General features: G+C 51.9%; 1 protein-coding gene across 1 annotated transcript in view; it reads left to right on the top strand.

The window, feature by feature from the left end:
• Positions 1-20546, top strand: part of LOC144488020 (uncharacterized) — a gene marked incomplete at its 5' end in the record, with an annotated part of 85751 nt that overhangs the window by 34361 nt on the left and 30844 nt on the right. Inside the window, one exon of the mRNA XM_078206035.1 lies at positions 6217-6364. Coding sequence (XP_078062161.1) covers positions 6217-6364 — 148 coding nt within the window. The remainder of the gene's footprint in view (positions 1-6216; positions 6365-20546) is intronic.

Raw genomic sequence — 20546 nt, 5'->3', positions numbered from 1 at the left:
CGCATTTAGAACTGAATAATCTCATTAGCGATAGACAGCATGGTTTTGTACGAGGGAGGTCATGCCTCACAAATTTGGTTGAGTTTTTTGAGGAGGTGACAAAAACGATTGACGAGGGAAGGGCCGTGGATGTCGTTTATATGAATTTTAGTAAAACGTTTGACAAGGTCCCTCATGGCAGGCTGGTGCAAAAGGTTAAATCTCATGGGATAAAAGGTGAGCTAGCGAGATGGGTGGAGAACTGGCTTAGCCATAGAGGACAGAGGGTAACAGTGGAGGGGTCTTTTTCCGGTTGGAGGTCTGTGACTAGTGGTGTTCCGCAGGGCTCTGTACTGGGACCTCTGCTGTTTGTGATATATATAAATGATTTGGAGGAAGATGTAGCTGGTGTGATCAGTAAGCTCGCGGACGACACAAAGATTGCTGGAGTTGCGGATAGTGATGAACATTGTCAGAGAATACAGCAGGATATAGATAGGCTGGAAAATTGGACGGAGAAATGGCAGATAGAATTTAATCCAGATAAATGCAAAGTGATGCATTTTGGTAGATCTAATGTAAGGGGGAGCTGTGCAATAAACGGCAGAACCATCAGGAGTATAGACACACAGAGGGACCTGGGTGTACAAGTCCACAGATCCTTAAAGGTGACAGCACAGGTGGAGAGGGTGGTGAAGAAGGCATATGGCATGCTTGCCTTTATTGGACGGCGCATAGAATATAAAAGTTGGCATATGATGTTGCATCTGGGCGGCACGGTAGCACAGCGGTTAGCACTGCTGCTTCACAGCTCCAGGGACCTGTGTGGAGTTTGCACATTCTCCCCGTGTCTGCATGGGTTTCCTCCGGGTGCTCCGGTTTCCTCCCACAGTCCAAAGATGTGCGGGTTACGTTGATTGGCCATGCTAAAATTGCCCCTTAGTGTCCTGAGATGCGTAGCTTAGAGGGATTAGCGGGTAAATGTGTAGGGATATGGGGGTAGGGCCTGGGTGGGATTGTGGTCGGTGCAGACTCGATGGGCCAAATGGACTCTTTCTGCACTGTAGGGTTTCTATGATTCTATGAATCTGTATAGAACGTTGGTTAGGCCACATTTGGAATACTGCATCCAGTTCTGGTCGCCACACTACCAGAAGGACGTGGAGGCTTTGGAGAGAGTGCAGAGAAGGTTTACCAGGATGTTGCCTGGTATGGAGGGTCTTAGCTATGAGGAGAGATTGGGTAAACTGGGGTTGTTCTCCCTGGAAAGACGGAGGATGAGGGGCGGCCTAATAGAGGTGTATAAAATTATGAAGGGCATAGATAGGGTGAACAGTGGGAAGCTTTTTCCCAGGTCGGAGGTGACGAACACAAGGGGTCACGGGTTCAAGGTAAGGGGAGCAAGGTTCAACACAGATGTCAGGGGGACGTATTTTACACAGAGGGTGGTGGCGGCCTGGAATGCGCTGCCAGGCAAGGTGGTGGAGGCGGACACGCTGGGATCGTTTAAGACTTATCTCGATAACCACATGAACAGACTGGGAATCGAGGGATACAAAAGAATAGTCTAGTTGGGCACATGAGCGGCGCAGGCTTGGAGGGCCGAAGGGCCTGTTCTTGTGCAGTATTGTTCTTTGTTCTTTGCTTTGGGTCCCACCCCCCTGCCAGACTAGTTTAAATCCTCCCGTGTGACACGAGCAAATCTCCCGGCCAAAATATTTGTGCCACTCCAGTTTAGATGCAACCCGTCCTTCTTGTACAGGTCCCACCTGCCCTGGAAGAGACCCCAATGGTCCAGATATCTGAAACCCTCCCTCCTACACCAGCTGTTTAGAACATAGAACATAGAACATTACAGCGCAGAACAGGCCCTTCGGCCCACGATGTTGCACCGACCAGTTAAAAAAAAAAAAACTGTGACCCTCCAACCTAAACCAATTTCTTTTCGTCCATGAACCTATCTACGGATCTCTTAAACGCCCCCAAACTAGGCGCATTTACTACTGATGCTGGCAGGGCATTCCAATCCCTCACCACCCTCTGGGTAAAGAACCTACCCCTGACATCGGTTCTATAACTACCCCCCCTCAATTTAAAGCCATGCCCCCTCGTGCTGGATTTCTCCATCAGAGGAAAAAGGCTATCACTATCCACCCTATCTAAACCTCTAATCATCTTATATGTTTCAATAAGATCCCCTCTTAGCCGCCGCCTTTCCAGCGAAAACAATCCCAAATCCCTCAGCCTCTCCTCATAGGATCTCCCCTCCATACCAGGCAACATCCTGGTAAACCTCCTCTGCACCCTCTCCAAAGCCTCCACATCCTTCCTGTAATGTGGGGACCAGAACTGCACACAGTACTCCAAGTGCGGCCGCACCAGAGTTGTGTACAGTTGCAACATAACGCTACGACTCCTAAATTCAATCCCCCTACCAATAAACGCCAAGACACCATATGCCTTCTTAACAACCTTATCTACTTGATTCCCAACTTTCAGGGATCTATGCACACATACACCTAGATCCCTCTGCTCCTCCACACTATTCAAAGTCCTCCCGTTAGCCCTATACTCAACACATCTGTTATTCCTACCAAAGTGAATTACCTCACACTTCTCCGCATTAAACTCCATCCGCCACCTCTCGGCCCAACTTTGCAACCTGTCTAAGTCTTCCTGCAAACTACAACACCCTTCCTCACTGTCTACCACACCACCGACTTTGGTGTCATCAGCAAATTTGCTAATCCACCCAACTATACCCTCATCCAGATCATTAATAAATATTACAAACAGCAGTGGCCCCAAAACAGATCCCTGAGGTACACCACTTGTAACCGCACTCCATGATGAATATTTACTATCAACCACCACCCTCTGTTTCCTATCCGCTAGCCAATTCCTGATCCAATTTCCTAGATCACCCCCAATCCCATACATCTGCATTTTCTGCAGAAGCCTACCATGGTGAACCTTATCAAACGCCTTACTAAAATCCATATATACCACGTCCACTGCCTTGCCCCCATCCACCTCCTTGGTCACTTTCTCAAAAAACTCAATAAGGTTAGTAAGGCACGACCTACCTGCCACAAAACCATGCTGACTATCACCTATCAATTCATTACTCTCCAAATAACTATAAATCCTATCCCTTATAATTTTTTCCAACATCTTGCCGACATGTTTAGCCACATGTTGAGCTGCACTATCTTCCTATCCCTACCCTCACTAGCACGTGGCACAGGGAGTAATCCTGAGATTACAACCCCAGAGGTCCTGCTTTTTAACTTTCTCCCGAACTCCCTAACCTGCTGCTGCAGGACCTCATCACTCTTCCTGCCTATGTCATTGGTACCAATATGTACCACGACCTCTGGCTGTTCACCCTCTCCCTTCAGAATGCTTTCTGTCCGTTCAGAGACATCCCGGACCCTGGCACCAGGGAGGAAACATCCCATCCTGGAGTCTCTGTCACATCCACAGAAGCGCCTATCTGTACCCCTAACTATCGAGTCCCCTATAACTATTCCTCTGGTTCTCTTTGTCCCTCCCTGCTTAACAACAGAGCCAGCCGTGGTAACACTGCTTTGGCTGCTGCTGCTGGTATCCCCTGATTGGCCATCTCCCCCAACAGTGTCCAAAACGGTATACCTGTTAGAGAGGGGGATGACCACAGGGGATTCCTGCACTGACTGCCTGCCCCTTCTAGCGGTCACCCATCTATCTGCCTGCACCTTGGGTGTGACCACGTCTCTAAAGCTTCTATCTATGATGCTTTGCACCATCTTCATGCTCCTCAGCGCATCCAGCTGCTGCTCCAATCTATCCATGCGGTCTGTGAGGAGCTGCAATTGGGTGCACTTCCTGCAGACGTAGTCGTCCAAGACGCTGGAAGCGTCACGGATCTCCCACATCTCACACATGCAGCACTTAACCCCACTGACCGACATTTCTAGCACCAATTAGAGTATTTAAGAAAATTTATAAAACTCTTTATGAAGGGATGTCAGAAGTTACAGAGGGACATAGATAGGATGCAAGACTGGGCGGAGAAGTGGCAGATGGACTTCAACCCAGATAAATGCGTAGTGGTCCATTTTGGTAGGACAAATGGGATGAAGGAGTACAATATAAAGGGAAAGACTCTCAGTACGGTAGAGGATCAGAAGGACCTTGGGGTCCGGGCCCATAGGACTCTAAAATCGGCCCCGCAGGTGGAGGAGGTGGTTAAGAAGACGTATGGTGTGCTGGCCTTTATCAATCGAGGGATTGAGTTTAGGAGTCATTGATAGTCACGGGTGAGGTGCCTGAAGATTGGAGAGTGGCAAATGTTGTGCCTTTGTTTAAAAAGGGCTGCAGGGAAAAGCCTGGGAACTGCAGGCCAGTGAGCCTCACATCTGTGGTGGGTAAATTGTTGGAAGGTATTTTGAGAGACAGGATCTACAGGCATTTAGAGACGCAAGGACTGATTAGGGACAGTCAGCATGGCTTTGTGAGTGGAAAATCATGTCTCACAAATTTAATTGTGTCTTTTGAAGGGGTAACCAAGAAGGTAGATGAGGGCAGTGCAGTTGATGTTGTCTACATGGACTTTAGCAAGGCCTTTGACAAGGTACCGCATGGCAAGTTGTTGCATAAAGTTAAATCTCACGGGATCCAGGGTGAGGATCTAAATGGATACAAAATTGGCTTCTTGACAGAAGCCAGAGGGTGGTTGTAGAGAGTTGTTTTTCAAACTGGAGGCCTGTGACCAGCGGTGTGCCTCAGGGATCAATGCTGGGCCCACTGTTATTTGTCATTTATATTAATAATTTGGATGAGAATATAGGGGGCATGGTTAGTAAGTTTGCAGATGACACCAAGATTGGTGGCACAGTGGACAGTGAAGAAAGTTATCTCCAATTGCAACGGGATCTTGATCAATTGGGCCAGTGGGCTGACGAGTGGCAGATGGAGTTTAATTTAGATAAATGTGAGGTGATGCATTTTGGTAGATTGAACCAGGGCAGGACTTACTCAGTTAATGGTAGGACGTTGGGGAGAGTTACAGAACAAAGAGATCTCGGGATACATGTTCATAGCTCCTTGAAAGTGGAGTCACAGGTGGACAGAGTGGTGAAGAAGGCATTCGGCATGCTTGGTTTCATCGGTCAGAACATTGAATACAGGAGTTGGGACGTCTTGTTGAAGTTGTACAAGGCATTGGTAAGGCCACACTTGGAATACTGTGTGCAATTCTGGTCACCCTATGATAGAAAGGATATTATTAAACTAGAAAGAGTGCAGAAAAGATTTACTGGGATGCTGCCGGGACTTGGTCGTTTGAGTTGTAGGGAGAGGCTGGATAGACTGGGACTTTTTTCTCTGGAGCGTCGGAGGCTGAGGGGTGATCTTATAGAGATCTATAAAATAATGAGGGGCACAGACAAGGTAGATAGTCAATATTTTTTCCCAAAGGTAGGGGAGTCTAAAACTAGAGGGCATAGGTTTAAGGTGAGTGGGAGAGATACAAAAGTGTCCAGAGGGGCGATTCTTTCACACAGAGGGTGGTGAGTGTCTGGAACAAGCTGCCAGAGGTAGTAGTAGAGGCGGCTACAATTTTATCTTTTAAAAAGCATTTAGACAGTTACATGGGTACATAAAACATAGAACATAGAAAAGCTACAGCACAAACAGGCCCTTCGGCCCACAAGTTGCGCCGAACAATTTCCTTACCTTCTCGGCTCATCTATAACCCTCTATCTTACTAATCTCCATGAACCTATCCAAAAGTCTCTTAAAAGACTCAATCAAATCCGCTTCCACCACCACTACCGGCAGCCGATTCCACGCACCCACCACCCTCTGAGTGAAAAACAATGGTACGATGGGTATAGAGGGATATGGGCAATTGGGATTAGCTTTGGGGTTATAAAATGAGGCGGCATGGACAAGTTGGGCCGAAGGGCCTGTTTCCATGCTGTAAACCTCTATGTTCTATGAGTCTAATGCACCAGTGAAGTCCCTGAGCCAGGACAGAACTCAGACTCTCTCTGGAGCCGGGCTCCGAGGAAGTATTTCCACAGTGCAGACACCAATCATAATTTCAAACATTCCCCACAGCGCCGGAAGCCACCTCACTGTCGACAGTTCCACACTGGGGCCAGAGGAGACAAGCCAGTGAAATCCAGAGGTGACGGTGGAAATGTTGATGTGTGTTTGAGTACAATCTCTCGCTCTCTGCTCTCTCCACAGACCAGACTGCTCTGCTAGTCGGACTCCTGTTCAGTTTCCTGCTGCTTATCCCAGCCTTGCTGCTGGGTCTTTATGCCTGCTACACACACAGGGCAGCCTTACTCACAAAGTGGCACAATGTGCAGCAAGAATGGACCCAGCTAGACAGGTAATCAGGGAGAGACCGCACATCACACTGCATCACACTGGGTCACACTGGGTCACACTGTCACACTGCGTCACACTGTCACACTGCGTCACACTGCATCACACTGCGTCACACTGACACTGCGTCACACTGTCACACTGCGTCACACTGCATCACACTGCATCACACTGCATCACACTGCGTCACACTGTCACACTGCGTCACACTGTCACACTGCGTCACACTGTCACACTGCGTCACACTGCGCCACACTGTCACACTGCGTCTCACTGTCACACTGTCACACTGCATCACACTGCGTCACACTGCGTCACACTGTGTCTCACTGCGTCACACTGTCACACTGCGTCACACTGTCACACTGCGTCACACTGTCACACTGCGTCACACTGTCACACTGCGTCACACTGCATCACACTGCGTCACACTGTCACACTCGGTCATACTGTCACACTGGTTAACACTGGATCATACTGTCACACTGGATCACACGTGACACTCACATTGGATCATACTGTCACACTGGGTCACACTCGGTCATACTGTCACACTGAATCACACTGTCACACTGGTTAACACTGGATCATACTCTCACACTGGATCACACCGGATCATACTGGGTCACGCTCTCACTCTGGGTCATACTGTCACATGGGATCACACTGGGTGACACTCACATTGGATCATACTGTCACACTGGATCATATTGTCACATTCGGTCACACTGGGTCACACTGGATCATACTGTCACACTGGGTCACACTGTCACAATGGGTCACACTGGGTCACACTGGATCATTCTGTCACATTAGATCATACTGTCACACTGGATCATATTGTCACATTCGGTCACACTGGATCATATTGTCACATTCGGTCACACTGGGTCACACTGTCACACTAGGTCACGCTGTCACACTGGGTCACACTGGATCACACTCACAGTAGATCATACTGGATCACACTGTCTGGGTAACACTGGCTCACACTGGACCACTATCACACTGGGTCAAAGAAGACAGAGGGTAGCAGTGGAAGGGTGTGTTTCTGAATGGAGGGCTGTGACAAGTGGCATTCCTCAGGGATCAAAGAACAAAGAAAACAAAGAACAATACAGCACAGGAACAGGCCCTCCGGCCCTCCAAGCCTGCACCGATCATGTGTTCCTAACTAGACCATCCATTTGTATCTCTCTATTCCCAGTCTGTTCATGTGGCTATCTAGATAAGTCTTAAATGATTCCAGCGTGTCCGCCTCAACCACCTTGCTTGGGAGTGCATTCCAGGCCCCCACCACCCTCTGTGTAAAATACGTCCCCCGCATATCTGTATTGAACCTTGCCCCCCTTACCTTGAACTTGTGACCCCTTGTGTTTGTCATTTCAGACCTGGGAAAAAGCTTTCAACTGTTCACCCTATCAATGCCCTTCATAATTTACTCAATCTCACCTCATAGCTAATACCCTCCATACCAGGCAACATCCTGGTAAACCTCCTCTGTACTCTCTCCAAAGCCTCCATGTCCTTCTGGTAGTGTGGCGACCAGAACTGGACGCAGTATTCCAAATGTGGCGTAACCAACGTTCTATGTAACTGCAACATCAGACCCCAACTTTTATATTCTATGCCCCGTCCAATAAAGGCAAGCATGCCAGATGCCTTCTTCACCACCTTCTCCACCTGTGCTGCCACCTTTAAGGATCTGTGGACTTGTACACACAGGTCCCTCTGTGTATCTATACTCCTGATAGCTCTGCCATTTATTGTAAAGTTCCCCCCCTTACATTAGATCTACCGAAATGCATCACTTCGCATTTATCTGGATTAAATTCCATCTGCCATTTCTCCGCCCAATGTTCCAGCCTATCTATATCCTGCTGTATTCTCTGACAATGTTCAGCACTATCCGCAACTCCAGCAATGTCGCCTGCAAACTCACTGATCACACCAGTTACACCTTCCTCCAAATCATTTATATAAATCACAAACAGCAGAGGTCCCAGTACAGAGCCCTGCGGAACACCACTAGTCACAGACCTCCAATCAGAAAAAGACCCCTCCACTGCTACCCTCTGTCTTCTGTGGCCAAGCCAGTTCTGTACCCATCTAGCTAGTTCACCTTTGATCCCGTGAGATTTAACCTTTTGCACCAGCCTGCCATGAGGGACCTTGTCAAATGCTTTACCAAATCCATGCAGACGACATCCACGGCCCTTCCCTCGTCAATCAGTGCTGGGACCTTTGCTGTTTGTAATATATATAAATGATTTGGAGGAAAATGTAACTGGTTTGATTAGTAAGTTTGAGGACGACACAAAGGTTTGTGGATTTGCGGATAGCGATGAGGCCCATCAGAGGATACAGCAGGATGCAGCAGGATGCAGGATATAGACCGGTTGGAGACTTGCAAGGAGAGATGGCAGATGGAGTTTAATCCGGACAAATGTGAGGTAATGCATTTTGGAAGGTCTAATACAGATAGGAAATATACAGTAAATGGCAGAACCATGAAGAGTATTGATAAGCAGAGGGATCTGGGTGTACAGGTACACAGGTCACTGAAAGTGGCAATGCAGGTGGAGAAGGTAGTCAAGAAGGCATACGGCATGCTTGTCTTCATCGGCCGGGGTATTGAGTTTAAAAATTGGCAAGTCATGTTGCAGCTTTATAGAACCTTAGTTAGGCCGCACTTGGAATATAGTGTTCAATTCTGGTCGCCACACTACCAGAAGGATGTGGAGGCTTTGGAGAGGGTACAGAAAAGATTTACCAGGATGTTGCCTGGTATGGAGGGCATCAGCTATGAGGAGAGGTTGGAGAAACTTGGTTTGTTCTCACTGGAGTGAAAGAGATTGAGGGGAGACCTGATAGAAGTCTACAAGATTATGAGAGGCATGGACAGAGTGGATAGTCAGAAGCTTTTTCCCAAGGTGGAAGAGTCAATTACTAGGGGCTCAGGTTTAAGGTGCGAGGGGCAAGGTTTAAAGGAGATGTACGAGGCAGATTTTTTACACAGAGAGTAGTGGGTGCCTGGAACTGGTTGCCGGGGAGGTAGTGGAAGCGGATACGGTAGTGACTTTTAAGGGGCATCTTGACAAATACAATAATAGAACATAGAACATTACAGCGCAGTACAGGCCCTTCGGCCCTCGATGTTGCGCCGACCAGTGAAACCAATCTAAAGCCCATCTAACCTACACTATTCCAATATCATCCATATGTTTATCCAATAACCATTTAAATGCCCTTAATGTTGACGAGTCCACTACTGCTGCAGGCAGGGCATTCCACGCCCTTACTACTCTCTGAGTGAAGAACCTACCTCTGACATCTGTCCAATAACCTGTCCTATAACGATCGAGTGTTGGTAGGAGGAGAGGTACTCAATACAATCATTGTTACTACAGAGGCAGTGCTTGGTAGACTAACGGGACTGAAGGTAGACAAGTCCCCGGGTCCGGATGGAATGCATCCCAGGGTACTGAAAGAAATGTCAGAGGTAATAGCGGATGCGTTAGTGATTATTTATCAAAATTTACTGGATTCTGGGGTAGTGCCAGCTGATTGGAAAACGGCTAATATTACGCCGCTGTTTTTAAAAAAAAGGAAGTAGACAAAAGGCGGGTAACTACAGGCCGGGTAGCTTAACGTCTGTAGTTGGGAAAATGCTGGAATCCATCATTAAAGAAGAAATAGCAGGCCATCTGGATAAGAATGTTTCAATTAAGCAGACGCAGCATGGATTCATGAGGGGAAAGTCGTGCTTGACGAACTTAGTGATCTTTATGAAGATGTGACTCGTGCGGTTGACGGAGGGGAACCGGTAGATGCGGTGTATTTGGATTTCCAGAAGGCGTTCGATAAGGTGCCTCACAAAAGGTTGCTGAAGAGGATTGGGTCACACGGAGTTGGGGGTAGGGTGTTAGCGTGGATTGGGGATTGGCTATCCAACAGGAAGCAGAGAGTGGGAATAAATGGGTGCTTTTCTGGTTGGTAGATGGTAACTAGTGGCGTGCCGCAGGGATCGGTACTGGGGCCTCAACTGTTTACTATTTACATAGATGATCTGGAGGAGGGGACTGAGTGCAGGTAGTTTGCTGATGACACGAAGATAAGTGGGAAAGTGAATTGTGTGGAGGAAGCGGAAAGTCTGCAGAGAGATTTGGATAGGCTGAGTGAGTGGGCGAGGATCTGGCAGATGGAGTATAACGTTAGCAAATGCGAGGTTATTCACTTTGGAAGAAATAATAGCAAATTGGATTATTATTTAAATGGAAAAAAATTACAACATGCTGCTGTGCAGAGGGACCAGGGGGTCCTTGTGCATGAGACGCAAAAACCCAGTCTGCAGGTGCAGCAGGTGATCAAGAAGGTGAATGGAATGTTGGCATTTATCGCGAGGGGGATAGAATATAAAAGCAGGGATGTCTTGATGCACCTGTACAGGGCATTGGTGAGGCCGCAGCTGGAATACTGTGTGCAGTTTTGGTCCCCTTACTTGCGAAAGGATATATTGGCCTTGGAGGGAGTGCAGAGAAGGTTCACCAGGTTGATACCAGAGATGAGGGGTGTTGATTATGAGGAGAGACTGAGCAGATTGGGTTTGATTTCGTTGGAATTTAGAAGGCTGAGGGGGGATCTTATAGAGACCTATAAGATAATGAAGGGGCTGGATAGGGTAGAGGTGGAGAGATTCTTTCCACTTAGAAAGGAAACTAGAACTAGAGGGCACAGCCTCAAAATAAAGGGGAGTCAGTTTCGGACAGAGTTGAGGAGGAACTTCTTCTCTCAGAGGGTGGTGAATCTCTGGAATTCTCTGCCCACTGAAGTGGTGGAGGCTACCTCGTTGAATATGTTTAAATCACGGATAGCTGGATTCCTGATCGGTAAGGGAATTAGGGGTTATAGGGATCAGGCGGGTAAGTGGAACTGATCCACGTCAGATCAGCCATGATCTTATTGAATGGCGGGGCAGGCTCAAGGGGCTAGGTGGCCTACTCCTGCTCCTATTTCTTATGTTCTTATGCCGCCCATTTTTTTTTAAACTCCTAAGCAAATCCCAATTGCCCGCATTTGGTCCCTATCCCTCTATACCCATCGTACCCATGTAACTATCTAAATGCTTTTTAAAAGACAAAATTGTACCGCCTCTACTGCTACCTCTGGCAGCTTGTTCCAAACACTCACCACCCTCTGTGTGAAAAAAATTGCCCCTCTGAACACTTTTGTATCTCTCCCCTCTCACCTTAAACCTATGCCCTCTAGTTTTAGACTCCCCTACCTTTGGGAAAAGATATTGACTATCTAGCTGTTCTGTGCCCCTCATTATTTTATAGATCTCTATAAGATCACCCTTCAGCCTCCTACGCTCCAGAGAAAAAAGTCCCAGTCTATTCAGCCTCTCCTTATAACTCAATCCATCAAGTCCCGGCAGCATCCTAGTAAATCTTTTCTGCACTCTTTCTAGTTTAATAATATCCTTTCTATAATAGGGTGACCAGAATTGCACACAGTATTCCAAGTGTGGCCTTACCAATGTCTTGTACAATTTCAACAAGACGTCCCAACTCCTGTATTCAATGTTCTGACCTATGAAACCAAGCATGCCGAATGCCTTCTTCACCACTCTGTCCACCTGTGACTCCACTTTCAAGGAGCTATGAACATGTACCCCCAGATCTCTTTGTTCTGTAACTCTCCCCAACGCCCTACCATTAACTGAGTAAGTCCTGCCCTGGTTCAATCTACCACAATGCATCACCTCACATTTGTCTAAATTAAACTCCATCTGCCATTCGTCAGCCCACTGGCCCAATTGATCAAGATCCTGTTGCAATTGGAGATAACTTTCTTCACTATCCACTGCGCCACCAATCTCAGTGTCATCTGCAAACTTACTAACCATGCCCCCTATATTCTCATCCAAATCATTGATATAAATGACAAATAACAGTGGACCCCGCACTGATCCCTGAGGCACACCGCTGGTGACAGGCCTCCAGTTTGAAAAACAACCCTCGACAACCACCCTCTGGCGTCAGTCAAGAAGTGGAGATGCCGGCGTTGGACTGGGGTAAACACAGTAAGAAGTTTAACAACACCAGGTTAAAGTCCAACAGGTTTATTTGGTAGCAAAAGCCACACAAGCTTTCGGAGCCTTAAGCTCCTTCTTCAGGTGAGTCACTTAAAGAAGAAGCTTAAGGCTCCGAACGCTTGTGTGGCTTTTGCTACCAAATAAACATGTTAGACTTTAACCTGGTGTTGTTAAACTTCTTACTGTCAAGAAGCCAATTTTGTATCCATTTAGATAACACAACCTGGTTTGACGTCGGTGGTGGGCAAGTTATTGGAAGGTGTGATAAGGGATAGGATCTACAAATATTTGGAACGACAGGGACTTATTAGGGAGAGTCAACATGGCTTTGTGTGTGGTAGGTCATGTTTGACCAATCTATTAGAGTTTTTCGAGGAGGTTACCAGGAAAGTGGATGAAGGGAAGGCGGTGGATGTTGTCTACCTGGATTTCAGCAAGGCCTTTGACAAGGTCCCTCATGGGAGGTTAGTTAGGAAGGTTCAGTCACTAGGTATACATGGGGAGGTAGTAAATTGGATTAGACACTGGCTCAATGGATGAAGTCAGAGAGTGGTTGTGGAGGATTGCTTCTCTGAGTGGAGGCCTGTGACTAGTGGTGTGCCGCAGGGATTGGTGTTGGGTCCATTGTTGTTTGTCATCTATATCAATGATCTGGATGATAATGTGGTAAATTGGATCAGCAAGTTTTCTGATGATACAAAGATTGGAGGTGTAGTGGACAGTGAGGAAGGTTTTCAAAGCTTGCAGAGGGATTTGGACCAACTAGAAAAATGGGCTGAAAAATGGCAAATGGAATTTAACGCAGACAAGTGTGAGATATTGCACTTTGGAAGGACAAATCAAAGTAGAACGTACAGGGTAAATGGTAGGACTCTGAAGAGTGCAGTTGAACAGAGGGATCTGGGAATACAGGTACAGAATTCCCTAAAAGTGACGTCACAGGTGGATAGGGTCGTAAAGAGTGCCTTTGGTACATTGGCCTTTATAAATCGGAGTATCGAGCATAAAAGTTGGAGTGTTATGGTAAGGTTATATAAGGCATTGGTGAGGCCGAATTTGGAGTATTGTGTACAGTTTTGGTCACCTAGTTACAGGAAGGATGTAAATAAGGTTGAAAGAGTGCAGAGAAGGTTCACAAGGATGTTGCCGGGACTTGAGAAGCTGAGTTACAGAGAGAGATTGAATAGGTTGGGACTTTATTCCCTGGAGCGTAGAAGATTGAGGGGAGATTTGATAGAGGTGTATATGATTTTGATGGGTATAGATAGAGTGAATGCAAGCAGGCTTTTTCCGCTGTGGCTAGGGGAGAAAAAAACCAGAAGGCATGGGTTAAGGGTGAAAGGAGAAAAGTTTAAAGGGAATATTAGGGGAGGCTTCTTCACGCAGAGAGTGGTGGGAGTGTGGATTGAGCTGCCGGATAAAGTGGTAAATGCGGGGTCACTTTTAACATTTAAGAAAAACTTGGACGGGTTCATGGATGAGAGGGGTGTGGAGGGATATGGTCCAAGTGCAGGTCAGTGGGACTAGGCATAAAATGGTTCGGCACAGACAAGAAGGGCCAAAAGGCCTGTTTCTGAGCTGTAATTTTCTATGGTTCTATGGTTCTATGGGTAATTATAGGCCACTGAGCTTGACGTCCGTGGTAGGGAAGTTGTTGGAGAGGATTCTTAGAGACAGGATGTATGCGCATTTAGAACAGAACAATCTCATTAGTGACAGACAGCATGGTTTTGTAAGAGGGAGGTCGTGCCTTACAAATTTGATGGAGTTTTTTGAGGAAGTGACAAAAACGGTTGACGAAGGAAGGGCCGTGGATGTCGTCTATATGGATTTCAGTAAGGCATTTGACAAAGTCCCTCATGGTAGGTTGGTTAAGAAGGTTAAGGCTCATGGGATACAAGGAGAGGTGGCTAGATGGGTAGAAAACTGGCTTGGCCACAGGAGACAGAGGGTAGCAGTCGAAGGGTCTTTTTCTGGCTGGAGGTCTGTGACCAGTGGTGTTCCGCAGGGCTCTGTACTGGGACCTCTGCTATTTGTGATATATATAAATGATTTGGAAGAAGGTGTAACTGGCGTAATCAGCAAGTTTGCGGATGACACGAAGATGGCTGGACTTGCGGATAGCGATGAACATTGTCGGACAATACAGCAGGATATAGATAGGCTGGAAAATTGGGCGGAGAGGTGGCAGATGGAATTTAATCCAGATAAATGCGAAGTGATGCATTTTGGAAGAACTAATGTAGCGGGGAGTTATACAATAAATGGCAGAGCCATCAAGAGTATAGAAACACAGAGGGACCGAGGTGTGCAAGTCCACAAATCCTTGAAGGTGGCAACACAGGTGGAGAAGGTGGTGAAGAAGGCATATGGTATGCTTGCCTTTATAGGACGGGGTATAGAGTATAAAAGCTGGAGTCTGATGTTGCAGCTGTATAGAACGCTGGTTAGGCCACATTTGGAGTACTGCGTCCAGTTCTGGTCGCCGCACTACCAGAAGGACGTGGAGGCGTTAGAGAGAGTGCAGAGAAGGTTTACCAGGATGTTGCCTGGTATGGAGGGTCTTAGCTATGAGGAGAGATTGGGTAGACTGGGGTTGTTCTCCTTGGAAAGACGGAGAATGAGGGGAGATCTAATAGAGGTGTACAAAACTATGAAGGGTATAGATAGGGTGAACAGTGGGAAGCTTTTTCCCAGGTCGGAGGTGACGATCACGAGGGGTCACGGGCTCAAGCTGAGAGGGGCGAAGTATAACTCAGACATCAGAGGGACGTTTTTTACACAGAGGGTGGTGGGGGCCTGGAATGCGCTGCCAAGTAGGGTGGTGGAGGCAGACACGCTGGCATCGTTTAAGATTTACCTGGATAGTCACATGAGCTGTCACATGGGCGGCACGGTAGCACAGTGGTTAGCACTGCTGCTTCACAGCTCCAGGGTCCCGGGTTCGATTCCCGGCTCGGGTCACTGTCTGTGTGGAGTTTGCACATTCTCCTCGTGTCAGCGTGGGTTTCCTCCGGGTGCTCCGGTTTCCTCCCACAGTCCAAAGATGTGCGTGTTAGGTTGATTGGCCAGGTTAAAAATTGCCCCTTAGAGTCCTGGGATGTGTAGGTTAGAGGGATTAGTGGGTAAATATGTGGGGGTGGGGCCTGGGTGGGATTGTGGTCAGTGCAGACTCGATGGGCCGAATGGCCTCCTTCTACACTGTAGGGTTTCTATGATTTCTATGATTTCTAGCAGTCTGGGAATGGAAGGATACAATCGAATGGTCTTGTTGGACCAAGGAGCGGCACAGGCTTGGAGGGCCGAAGGGCCTGTTTCCCGTGCTGTACTGTTCTTTGTTCTTGGAGTCGCACTGTCACACTGGATCACATGGGTCACACTGTCTCTCTGGGTCACACTGAATCATACTGTCACACTGGGTCACACAGTATCATACTGTCACACTGGATAATACCACCACACTGGGTCACACTGTCACACTGGATCATGCTGTCACGCTGGGTCACATCGTCACACTGGGTCACACTGGGTTACACTGGATCATACTGTCAAACTGGACCATATTGTCACACTGGGTCACACTGTCACACTGGGTCAGGCTGTCACACTGGGTCACACTGTCACACTGGGTCACACTGTCACACTGGGTCAGGCTGTCACACTGGGTCACACTGTCACACTGGGTCACACTGTCACACTGGGTCAGGCTGTCACACTGGGTCACACTGTCACACTCGGGCATATTGTCACACTGGGTCACACTGTCACACTGGGTCACACTGTCACACTGGATCATCCTGTCACACTGGATCATCCTGTCACACTGGATCATCCTGTCACACTGGATCATACCGCCACACTGGGTCACACTGTCACATTGCGTCACTCAGGATCGTCCTGTCAAACTGGACGATATTGTCACACTGGGTCAGGCTGTCACACTGGGTCACACTGTCACACTGGATCATACTGTCACAGTGGGTCACACTGGATCATACTGTCACACTGGATCATACTGTAACACTGGGTCAGACTGTCACTCCGGATCACAATGGGTCACTCCGTCTCTCTGAATCACACTGGATCACACTGGGTCACACTGTCACACTGGGTCACACTGTGACACTGGGTCACATCGCGTCCCACTGTCACACTGGATTATAGTCTCACACTGGATCACGCTGTCATAATGGGTCACACTGGGTTCCACAGTCACTGGATCATGCACGGTCAGACTCGGGCTAGAATTTTCCATTCATACCGCGCCGCACCTGACAGCGAGAATTCCAGACCTCCAGCACAGTGTCTCACTGAGTTACAATAAGTCACGCTCCCCGCGTCACACTGCGCTCCCCGCGTCACACTGCGCTCCCCGCGTCACACTGCACTCCCCGCGTCACACTGCACTCCCCGCGTCACACTGCACTCCCCGCGTCACACTGCACTCCCCGCGTCACACTGCGCTCCCCGCGTCACACTGCACTCCCCGCGTCACACTGTGCCTCCCGCGTCACACTGCACTCCCCGCGTCACACTGCACTCCCCGCGTCACACTGTGCCTCCCGCGTCACACTGCACTCCCCGCGTCACACTGTGCCTCCCGCGTCACACTGCACTCCCCGCGCCACACTGCGCTCCCCGCGTCACACTGCACTCCCCGCGTCACACTGCGCTCCCCGCGTCACACTGCGCTCCCCGCGTCACACTGCACTCCCCGCGTCACACTGCACTCCCCGCGTCACACTGCACTCCCCGCGTCACACTGCACTCCCCGCGTCACACTGTGCCTCCCGCGTCACACTGCACTCCCCGCGCCACACTGCGCTCCCCGCGTCACACTGCGCTCCCCGCGTCACACTGCACTCCCCGCATCACACTGCCCTCCCCGCGTCACACTGCCCTCCCCGCGTCACACTGCGCTCCCCGCGTCACACTGCACTCCCCGCGTCACACTGCACTCCCCGCGTCACACTGCGCTCCCCGCGTCACACTGCACTCCCCGCGTCACACTGCACTCCCCGCGTCACACTGCGCTCCCCGCGTCACACTGCACTCCCCGCGTCACACTGTGCCTCCCGCGTCACACTGCGCTCCCCGCGTCACACTGCACTCCCCGCGTCACACTGCACTCCCCGCGTCACACTGCACTCCCCGCGTCACACTGCACTCCCCGCGTCACACTGCACTCCCCGCGTCACACTGCACTCCCCGCGTCACACTGCGCTCCCCGCGTCACACTGCGCTCCCCGCGTCACACTGTGCCTCCCGCGTCACACTGCGCTCCCCGCGTCACACTGCACTCCCCGCGTCACACTGCACTCCCCGCGTCACACTGCACTCCCCGCGTCACACTGCACTCCCCGCGTCACACTGCACTCCCCGCGTCACACTGCGCTCCCCGCGTCACACTGTGCCTCCCGCGTCACACTGCACTCCCCGCGTCACACTGCACTCCCCGCGTCACACTGCACTCCCCGCGTCACACTGCGCTCCCCGCGTCACACTGCGCTCCCCGCGTCACACTGCGCTCCCCGCGTCACACTGCGCTCCCCGCGTCACACTGCACTCCCCGCGTCACACTGCACCTCGCGCGTCACACTGCGCTCCCCACGTCACACTGCACCTCCCGCGTCACACTGCGCTCCCCGCGTCACACTGCGCTCCCCGCGTCACACTGCGCTCCCCGCGTCACACTGCGCTCCCCGCGTCACACTGCACTCCCCGCGTCACACTGCACTCCCCGCGTCACACTGCACTCCCCGCGTCACACTGCACCTCCCGCGTCACACTGCGCTCCCCACGTCACACTGCACCTCCCGCGTCACACTGCGCTCCCCGCGTCACACTGCGCTCCCCGCGTCACACTGCGCCTCCCGCGTCACACTGCACTCCCCGCGTCACACTGCGCTCCCCGCGTCACACTGTGCCTCCCGCGTCACACTGCGCTCCCCGCGTCACACTGCACTCCCCGCGTCACACTGCACTCCCCGCGTCACACTGCACTCCCCGCGTCACACTGCACTCCCCGCGTCACACTGCACTCCCCGCGTCACACTGCACCTCCCGCGTCACACTGCGCTCCCCACGTCACACTGCACCTCCCGCGTCACACTGCGCTCCCCGCGTCACACTGCGCTCCCCGCGTCACACTGCGCTCCCCGCGTCACACTGCACTCCCCGCGTCACACTGCGCTCCCCGCGTCACACTGCACTCCCCGCGTCACACTGCACTCCCCGCGTCACACTGCACTCCCCGCGTCACACTGCACTCCCCGCGTCACACTGCGCTCCCCGCGTCACACTGCCCTCCCCGCGTCACACTGCACTCCCCGCGTCACACTGCACTCCCCGCGTCACACTGCGCTCCCCGCGTCACACTGCACCTCCCGCGTCACACTGCGCTCCCCGCGTCACACTGCTCTCCCCGCGTCACACTGCGCTCCCCGCGTCACACTGCTCTCCCCGCGTCACACTGCACTCCCCGCGTCACACTGCCCTCCCCGCGTCACACTGCACTCCCCGCGTCACACTGCGCTCCCCGCGTCACACTGCGCTCCCCGCGTCACACTGCGCTCCCCGCGTCACACTGCGATCCCCGCGTCACACTGCACTCCCCGCGTCACACTGCGCTCCCCGCGTCACACTGCGCTCCCCGCGTCACACTGCGCTCCGCGCGTCACACTGCGCTCCCCGCGTCACACTGCGCTCCCCGCGTCACACTGCACTCCCCGCGTCACACTGCACCTCCCGCGTCACACTGCACTCCCCGTGTCACACTGCGCTCCCCGCGTCACACTGCGCTCCCCGCGTCACACTGCACTCCCCGCGTCACACTGCGCTCCCCGCGTCACACTGCACCTCCCGCGTCACACTGCGCTCCCCGCGTCACACTGCACTCCCCGCGTCACACTGCACCTCCCGCGTCACACTGCACCCCCCGCGTCACACTGCGCTCCCCGCGTCACACTGCGCTCCCCGCGTCACACTGCGCCTCCCGCGTCACACTGCACTCCCCGCGTCACACTGCACTCCCCGCGTCACACTGCACTCCCCGCGTCACACTGCGCTCCCCGCGTCACACTGCGCTCCCCGCGTCACACTGCGCTCCCCGCGTCACACTGCACTCCCCGCGTCACACTGCACTCCCCGCGTCACACTGCACTCCCCGCGTCACACTGCGCTCCCCGCGTCACACTGCACTCCCCGCGTCACACTGCACTCCCCGCGTCACACTGCGCTCCCCGCGTCACACTGTGCCTCCCGCGTCACACTGCGCTCCCCGCGTCACACTGCGCTCCCCGCGTCACACTGCGCTCCCCGCGTCACACTGCACTCCCCGCGTCACACTGCGCTCCCCGCGTCACACTGCGCTCCCCGCGTCACACTGCACTCCCCGCGTCACACTGCGCTCCCCGCGTCACACTGCGCTCCCCGCGTCACACTGCGCTCCCCGCGTCACACTGCACTCCCCGCGTCACACTGCACTCCCCGCGTCACACTGCGCTCCCCGCGTCACACTGCGCTCCCCGCGTCACACTGCACTCCCCGCGTCACACTGCACTCCCCGCGTCACACTGCACCTCCCGCGTCACACTGCACTCCCCGCGTCACACTGCGCTCCCCGCGTCACACTGCGCTCCCCGCGTCACACTGCACTCCCCGCGTCACACTGCACTCCCCGCGTCACACTGTGCCTCCCGCGTCACACTGCACTCCCCGCGTCACACTGCACTCCCCGCGTCACACTGTGCTCCCCGCGTCACACTGCACTCCCCGCGTCACACTGCACTCCCCGCGTCACACTGCACTCCCCGCGTCACACTGCGCTCCCCGCGTCACACTGCACTCCCCGCGTCACACTGCACTCCCCGCGTCACACTGCCCTCCCCGCATCACACTGCGCTCCCCGCGTCACACTGCGCTCCCCGCGTCACACTGCACTCCCCGCGTCACACTGCACTCCCCGCGTCACACTGCGCTCCCCGCGTCACACTGCGCTCCCCGCGTCACACTGCGCTCCCCGCGTCACACTGCACTCCCCGTGTCACACTGCACTCCCCGCGTCACACTGCACCTCCCGCGTCACACT

The sequence above is a fragment of the Mustelus asterias genome, unplaced genomic scaffold (assembly GCF_964213995.1).
Source record: "Mustelus asterias unplaced genomic scaffold, sMusAst1.hap1.1 HAP1_SCAFFOLD_1218, whole genome shotgun sequence".
Lineage (NCBI taxonomy): Eukaryota > Metazoa > Chordata > Chondrichthyes > Carcharhiniformes > Triakidae > Mustelus > Mustelus asterias.
Note: the sequence above shows the minus strand (reverse complement) of the source record. Positions and strands in the feature narration are given on the sequence as shown.